The sequence below is a fragment of the Phalacrocorax carbo genome, chromosome 15 (assembly GCF_963921805.1).
Source record: "Phalacrocorax carbo chromosome 15, bPhaCar2.1, whole genome shotgun sequence".
In the NCBI taxonomy this organism is placed as follows: Eukaryota; Metazoa; Chordata; class Aves; order Suliformes; family Phalacrocoracidae; genus Phalacrocorax; species Phalacrocorax carbo.
This window is the reverse complement of record NC_087527.1, coordinates 4,225,283-4,233,424: the sequence shown is the minus strand read 5'-3', so window position 1 is coordinate 4,233,424 and position 8,142 is coordinate 4,225,283. Positions and strand designations below refer to the sequence as shown.

At 67.4% G+C, this 8,142-nt stretch overlaps 1 protein-coding gene across 1 annotated transcript; it reads right to left on the bottom strand.

The window, feature by feature from the left end:
• Positions 1 to 362: 362 nt before the first annotated feature.
• On the bottom strand, positions 363 to 8,109 carry GAS2L1 (growth arrest specific 2 like 1). The gene is made up of 6 exons (XM_064466057.1): positions 7,772 to 8,109; positions 6,194 to 6,852; positions 3,834 to 3,941; positions 3,452 to 3,548; positions 2,757 to 3,084; positions 363 to 2,548 (listed from the first exon to the last, which is right to left on the bottom strand). Exons 2-6 carry the CDS (start codon positions 6,836 to 6,838, stop codon positions 1,273 to 1,275), a joined length of 2,454 nt encoding a protein of 817 aa, XP_064322127.1. The 5' UTR covers positions 6,839 to 6,852; positions 7,772 to 8,109; the 3' UTR covers positions 363 to 1,272.
• Between the last annotated feature and the right edge of the window lie 33 nt (positions 8,110 to 8,142).

The window sequence follows — 8,142 nt, the reverse complement described above, 5'->3', positions numbered from 1 at the left end:
CAAAACCTGCCCAGCCCTTGGCTGTGCCCCTGGGGCAGGCAGCGCTGGTGTGAAGAGTTGGCCATGTGGTGCTTTTGCTCCAGGCAGCCCCCAGGGCTTTGGGGATGTGGAGGTCTCCCAGATGCAGCCAAGGTGGTCCCATGGCTGCAATGGGGTGCAGAGCATCCGGGCTGACCCTCACCCCAGCTCTTCCCTCCACCGCTCCCAGCCCTCTTGACAACTCAGCCCCATGGCCCACCACCTCCCCTGGGCTCAGGGGGGTCTCATGTCCCTCCTGCTTGCCACTGGCTGTCCCCAGCAGGTCCCAAACCCCCTATAGAGTCTCACTGCTGCCCCCAGGACAGACGACTGGACGCGATGGGTTCAGCTCTGTTGGTCTTTACTGGCTCAGGGGAACGTGCAAGGCTGGAGGGGTGGGGGCGTGGTGGCCTGGGCAGGGGACTCCACACACAGCCCTGGCCCACCTTGGGGACAGCAACACACGCTACAGACATGGTTGTGGCTGGCCGGGATCTGAAGGGGGCTGTAGAGGAACAAGTGCCCCCCCCCCGCCACCACTCCCTGCCCCAAAATAGAGGTTGTGACAATAAGCTGCATGTCCCCGAGTCATCAGATACAGAAAGAAGAAGAGAGAAGAAAAGAGGAAGAAGAGACAAAGACTAAAAGAAGAGAAGACGAGGAGACGACAAGGGGAGATGAGAAGGCCAAGAGGAGAACATGACATGATGAGAAGGTGGCCAAGAAGAGAAGGTGGAGGAGAAGGACTTGAAGAGGAAAAGAATGACAAGAAGCCAAGGCCAAGAAGAGAAGAAAAACAAGATGAGGAGAAATGATATGAAAGGAAGGTGTCAAGAGGAGAAGGCAGCAAAGAACAGAGGATGACAAAGAGATGGTGAAGAAGAGGAGGAGAAGAGACAAAGATAAGACGCGCCGGTTGCTTTCCAGCCCTGTTCCCAGGCGGCTGGGATGCAGCTCTCCGCTCTGGCCACCACCACGACCGTGCCATGGCCACCCCCGTGGAGCTGCTCTCCATGGGGACTGGGGGGGTGCGCCCGGGGCCAGGGCCTCGCTGCAGAGCCCAACCCGGCTGCCAACAGTCACCAAGTGAAGGCGTCCCAGCTCTCCGGCACCCTGCGCCCATGGCCATCACCTGGTCGGGGCCGCGCCGTGCAGGTGCCATTCCCAGCAGCAGCTTTGCGATGGCGCCGGCGGGGTTTTGCTGGGGGCTTCTATCCAGCCTGCCTGCCACCCATGGCCACTGAGTGGGGCGTCTCATGGCCAAGGGTCCTCGTCCAGCCCCTCGTGCTCCCGCGGGAGCCAGGCGGGCTCCAGGAGGGAGGAAAGGACGCTCTGCAGAGCGCCCCAGGGCTTGCGCTCCCCCGGTTTGGGGCTGCCAGTGAGGGGCTGGGGTGGGGCTGCCCCATAGCCCCGTGGGGTGGGGATCCTGGAGGGCTTCTTGTGGGGCTGCGTGTCCAGCCGGGGCTTGGCCCAGGGGCGGAGGGGTGGTGCGGGGGGGGAAGGCACCGGCTCAGGGGCCCCCGGCACCCCTGGCGGGCCGTCCACCACAGCGGGGGTCTCCTCTGTCTCCGTCAACTCATCCTCCCCCGGCGCCCAGTCGGTGTCGGACTCGGGGCCCCCCCGCATCTCCCGGGCATCCCAGGAGGCTGGGAAGCAGCTGCTCTCATCAGAGGAGCTGGAGAGGGCCGGCCGGCGCCCTGCGTCCGCCATTTCGGGGACCACTGGCGGTGGCGGGGGGCCGGTCCCGTTCCCGCTCCCGCTCCTCCGGCTGTCCTCGGCAGGGAGGCCGTGCTTGCCGAAGACGTTGAGGGAGGATGAGGAGGAGCTGGAGGAGCAGTAGGCCGAGTCGGCTGCGGTGCCGGGGGGCGGTGGTGGAAGATCGGTGGGGGTCTCCCCATCCTCCAGCTCCTCCATCATCCTTGTGTTGGCCAGGAACTCCTCCTCCAGCCGGCGGAAAAGCTGCTGCTCCTGGCCGGGCTCCAGCCACAGGGGGGCCCGCAGCCGCCGCACCAGCTCCTCCAGCTCCCGCTGCAAGGCCTCCGCAGCCCCGCCACCATGGGGGGCTTCCCCAGGCACCCCCACCCGCTGCCCCCCAACACCCTCCTCCAAGGAGGAGCGGCGCGGGGTGGGCGCGGGGCTGCGGGCGGCCTGGCGGGAGGGGGTCCGGCTGCGGGCAGGGCTGCCGCCCCGGGAGGGGGGCTCTGCCCGCGCCCAGGAGTGCTGCCCGTCCCGCCGGCGGCTGATGAGCAGCAGGGGCTGGGGGCTGGGGTGGCCATGGCTGCGGGCACGTGGCGGGGTCCGGCCAGGCCCGTTGGGCACCCGTGAGCGGCCACGCTCCTCTGGAGCCGCTCGCCCACCCGGGGAGGGTCCGGTGTCGCGGGGAGGCTGCGGGGGGACACCCCGGCTGGGGTCTCGGCGGCGGGGGGGACCCCCGTCCCGCGTGCCCGGGGGGCCACTCTGTGCCGAGGAGGCAGAGGAGTCGCTGTCACCCGAGCAGCGGCGGGCACGAGTGGGAGCGGGGTCGCGGGGCCTGGGGGGGGCACAGAGACGAGGCTTAGCAGGGCTGGGGGTGGGGCAGTGCAACCCCCCATTGCCCCCCTGCTGGGAACCCTCCTGCCCCCATTGCAAACCCCCACTGCACACACCCCCCCCAGTTGCAACCCTCTCCTGGCACAGGACACCGGCAGGTGAGCGTGTCCCCCGCCACCCTTCCCAAGCAGCACCCATGGGTGCCCTACCTGAGCGTGCCAGCTGCCCGTGGCTCAGCGGCGCTCCTTGAATGGCTGGCAGAGCTGGGCAGAGGGGCTGAGCCCCCCCGTGGGGGCAGACCCTCCTGCTTGGTGCTGGATGGTGGCTTCGGGATGCCCGTGTCCCCGACACCCCTTGGCTGGTGGCTGCCCCGCTCCATCCTGACATGGCTGCCGTCCCCCCCACCCGAGGGGGCGCCGGCTGCACGGGGGCGTCGGGGGGTACCGGGGCTGGGGGCGCCAGGGGCAGGGGAGAAGCTGCCGGGAGCTGATTTTTGCGGGGAGAAGCCTGGGGCACGGGGCTGGGGCAGGCGGTGAGCTGGAAAAAGAGATGTTGCGGGGATGAGGGGGGATGTCAAGGTGGGGGCGGGGGGGGGGCACCCCTTGCCACCCACCCCACCCTTGTGTTGTTCCGGCACCCGGCTTTTCCAGCCAGGGTTTCCCAGGCTATGGATTCATCCCCTTGGGAATTAATTTAGCTGAAAACCTGCCTTGTCTCACCCCTCCTTTTCCCATTTCAGCCAGATCAGCACCCTGAGCAGCCCAGCCCCGGGGAAAGGAACCCTATGGAGAGCCAGGAGCCATGAAATGCAGTGAGGGTGGGGTGGCACCGGCTGTGATGGGGTGCTGTGTGCGTGTCCCTAGGCCTTGGTGTCCCCAGATTTGGGGGGGCGGGTGTCACTCACAGAGGGAGGAGCAGCGACATGGATCATGTTTATCCAGGTAATGTTCCAGTGTGTCCCAGCCGCCGCCGACACGCACCATCACATGGCTTCTCAGCACCTGTGGACAGCCCGTGTCACCCTGCCTGCTCCCCGGGGCGTGGCCAAAGAGGGACCACCAAAGATGAATGACACAGCCACCCCCCCCTACCCCCCCATCTCCCCGAAACGGGGCAGCTTGTGGGAGTAAATTCAGCTAAGGGCCCCACCCCGCCACAGGGTCCCACCACGGGGTCCCTCAGGACGGGTCCCCACCACGCGCAGGAGTGGGGGAAGGAGGAGAGTGGGGGTGGGGTCCCAGCGCGGGGTGTGGCGATGATGGGGTGAGAGACACGGCGGCGCTTACTCTGACGAAGATGAGCGTGCTGGAGTCGCCCACTTTGTATTTACCCTCGGAGACCTTGACCATGGGGAACTGGGAGGGGCAGGAGCAGCAGCCCAGGATCTCCCGCACCTGCCGACAGAGAGGAAAGGGGTCAGTGGGGTGCAGACCCCCAGCTATAGGGCCAACCCCTACTGATAGGTGCACGTAGAGGGGCTGTGTAGAGCCCACGGAGAATGGGGTAGCCAGTCTGATGTCGGCCTGGCAGCTCCCCTCCTCCTGCCCGTGCTTGCCCCCGCGGGAGGGGGCAGGCCCGTGGGCAGCACGCTGCCTGTACTTGCTGGGAAGCAGCTGGGTGGGTTCATGTGGGAGCCCAAGCTGGCAGCTCCCACAGCAGCCCCAGGCAGTGGGGAGCACCCACAGCACCCACATGCTGTGGGAGAGGGCCCCGGGGGCGCTTCCCACAGCCAGCCACCCCTGAGCGGGCTGAGAATGGGCACAATTCATTTCACCTGCTGCCAGTCCCACTCCATGGAGCTCATCCCCTTGGGACCTCTGGTGTTGGGAGCTCAGAGTAACCCCAAAACTTGGAGGGAGGAGGACTCTGCCCCCATACCCTGCTAATCCCCAAACCATGGGGGATTTACGCCCCACCCCCAAGCACCCCACTATGGGGCAGGGCCCTCCAGCACCCCCCTGCACCCCACTTCCACCAACAGAAAAGGGTTAAAGCCCCATTTTTTTTTCTCCCCTGAAAAAGCTGGCACCGATAAAAAGCCAAAGAGAGGGGGTGGGGGGGGGCGGCCAGGGGACACACACACACCCCCCCCCCATCGCCATGGGGTGATCAGACAGGGCTGCTTGCACAGCTGCCTGCCCACCAGCTGCCTGCCCACCAGCTGCCTGCTCCATCCGGGGCGGCCGCCCTGCCTGCGGCCTGGCCGGGGCTGACGTCAGGGATTAGGCAGGGAGCCATGGGGGGACGCGGGGACACGGCCGCATCCTGCCCTGGCCCGGGGCGGGGGACACACGCAGCACCGCCAGCCTCACCCCTAAATTTTGGTGATTTTTTTGGTTTTGTTTTTGTTTTGTTTTATTTTATAATTCCTCTTTTTTATTTTTCAGTTCTGCCTTTCTGCCCATCGCAGGGGTCCAGGCAGGGCAGGATCCGTCCGCTCCGGTTCCCATCCGGGGCAGCGGCCAGGTGCCAAGGTCAGCCCCAACCGGAGAAACTGAGACACGGGGAAGGTGTTGGGGGGTGTGTGTCTGCAGTGAGGGGGGGTCCTGACCCTGTTGCCATCCTGGTGGGGGGAACATGGGGACCTGCTGGGCCAGATCCGGCACTGTCAGGCTCCTCCCCAGCTCCAGCGCTGCCCATAAAAGCCGATGGCAAGGAATTACGCAGCCCGGAAAAATGCGGCCAGGGATGGCAGTGCCTGGGCAGGGGTGCTGGGGGAGGTTTGGGGGGCAACAGTGCTGGGGGTCCTTTTGCTACAGCACTGGGTGGAGGAGGGGGGCAGGCTACTCTTCCCCCAGTATGGCGGCTGCAAGACTTTACGAGGAATCGGGGTTTCAATTAAAAAACAGCTTTGAGCTTAGGGGGTCAGGGGAGGGCAGAGCCCCCCCCCTGCCCCCCCCGGCCCCATATTAATCCTCTGCCTCAGGCATGGGCCGGATCCTGCACCCAGCCCAGCTTTAATCCCTCCTGAGCCTCCTGGCCCCAGTGGGGGATCCCTGCACCCCGGCTTGTGGAGGAGACCTGCCCTCCCCCCCAACCCCCACCCCGACCCCTCAACCCCCCCAACCCTCCTCTCAATGCCCCAAATAGTGGCTGTGAGCAACTGGGATGTCCCCATGTCCATCTGTCTGTCCCTGGGGACACCAGACCCAAGGTCCTGGGATGAGGAGGGCCAGATCTGGGCAGGTTCCCAGGGTGGGGATCACTGTGTGTGTGTCCCCGCCATGGGGAGGAAGTGGCAGGGGTGGAGGTGGCACCCGTGTCCCCCCTGTGATTATGGCCACGGCCACCAAAATAACCCATCCTGGTGCCAGGAGGCTCCACAGGGCACGGGACCTCCCATGGGCCACGGAGGGCCTGGGTGGGTGGTGGGTGGGTGGAGAAGGCATCCCACGGGCTGCAGCCAGCCTGGCTGGGCGGACAGACAGGACCTCCCATGGACCACAGAGCAGCCCATTGGGCAGACAGAGGGGACTGGCTGGGGGCCACAGAGCAGCCTGTTGGGTGGATAGAGGGGACCTCCTATGGACCATAGAGCAGCCCGTTGGGTGGACAGAGGCGACCTGCCGGGGGCCACAGAGCAGCCTGTTGAGTGGCCGCTGAGGCCTTCACCCGCACGCAGGGCTCCCGGGGGAGCACGTCTCACCAGCTCGTCCAGGTTCCTCAGGTCGCAGAGGGTGACAGGCCGGGCCCTGCTGGGGTAGGCAGGCGCCTGGGGGTCCCGGCTCTCCTGGCGTGTGTCCAGCACACCGTAGGCCATTTGGTCCCTCATCTCCTCCTCGATCTCCTCTTCCATCTGGATCAGCATGGGGGCCAGCATGCCAAACTTGGAGCCCCTCCTGGCCACCTCCAACAAGCAGAGGACAAAGTTCTTCTCGTTCTTCTTCAGCACCAAGTCATTGGTCTCGAACATGAGGACATCCTGGATGCCGAGGTCCTGCCGGCACCACTGGATGAAGTTGGAGACGTTATCCCGGGCGATGAAGGAACCGGGCACCACGTTCTTGGACTGGAAGATGACCTCGTTCTGGGGGACACGCATACGGGCAGCCACCTCGGGGTGCTGCTGCTGGAAGTCCAGCGCGATGCGGTTGACGTTGTTGGCATGTCGGCAGAGGTGGCAGCCTGTCTCCAAGCTCTCCAGGAAGGTGTCCACCTGGATGTCCAGGTCGTAGAGAGTGTTGAACCACTCGGCCAGGTCCTCCTTCATGGCCTCCAGGTACTCCTCGCTGGAGCGGAAGGGACGGATGCTCTTGGACGCGGCTGACTGTATGTGGCTCGGGTCGGCCATGGCGAGCTGCCCGCCTGGGTGGGAGGGGACAACGGGTGTTGTTACAGGCAGACGTGGGCAGGCAACACCCCACAACACCCCCCCAGCCTGCCCCCCCTCCCCAGTGCCCCTCCCCAAGCAGAGCCTGGTGTCATCGTCCCCCACCCTGGTGATTCCCAGTGCCTCAGTTTCCCCCGCCTGTGGGTGGGAGGCTCACCACCACCATCTCCAGCACCTGCCAGTCCCTCTGCCAGGACCTGCAGCACCGGTGTCCGCCCCACCCCATGTCCCTCAACCCTGTGTCCCCTCTGCCTCCCCCTCACTGGGTTAGAGTCACTTGTCATCGATGCCCCCCCCCACCCAAAGCTGCCCAGTCATGGTGGGTGTCACCATCCGGGGTGTCACCGCTGGGGGAGCAGGTGACACCCCGGGGGGGCCGTGGTGCCAGCAGGGGTGGCCCATGCCAGGGACTCCCTGCCCCGAGGGGGGGGGCGTTGGGCCCCAGAGCTCAGCCATGAAGGGGGGAGGCGGGGGGGGGGGCTGCACCCGTGGCCGTCCCCACCTTCCCCAAACGGGGGTACAAGAGCTGGTGAACCCCCACCCTGCTGGGGGGGGCCCAGTGACACCCCGCTGCTGCCCCCACCCCGCCCAGCCCCACACCCTGGGGGCGGGGGTCCCTTCCCCTGGGAGCGTCCCTGCTGGGGGGGCTTGTGCACCCTGGGGGAAGGGCTCTGCCGGGGTGGGGGGGGCCCTGCCCCGGGACGGTCGGTCTGTCTGTCTGTCTGTCTGCCGGGGGGGTGGGGGTGGGGCGGGGGTCAGCACCTGCGAGGCAGATGCCGGCGTGTGCGGGGGACGCGCTGCGGGGGGTGCCACAAGGGACACGGGGCGGGGGCAGGGGGACAGGGGACCCCCCCCCAGAGCCCCCCCAACCCCCCCCCCCCACCCCGCACTCACCGCCGGCTCCGCGCTCCGCTACCGCCGGGCCGGGCCGGGCCGGGGCTCTGAGCGCCGGGGGGGCCCCGCGCAGCCCCCGCCGCCATCCGCCATCCGCCGCCGGGGCCGGGGCCGGGAGCGGGGCCGGGGCCGGGATCGGGCCGGGATCGGGCCGGGATCGGAGCTCGGCCGCCCGCCCGCCGCCGCCGCCGCCGCGCCCCGGCCGGGAAGTTGGATGCGGCCCAGAAAAGGCCGGGACGGGAGCGGCGGGCGGGGGCGGGCCGGGCCGCGGGACACGGGCACGGAGGAGGGGGGGGACAGACGGACCGACGGACGGACGACACGGACACACAGCGACACCCCCACCCCCCGCCCCTAGCCGGGGCTCCCAC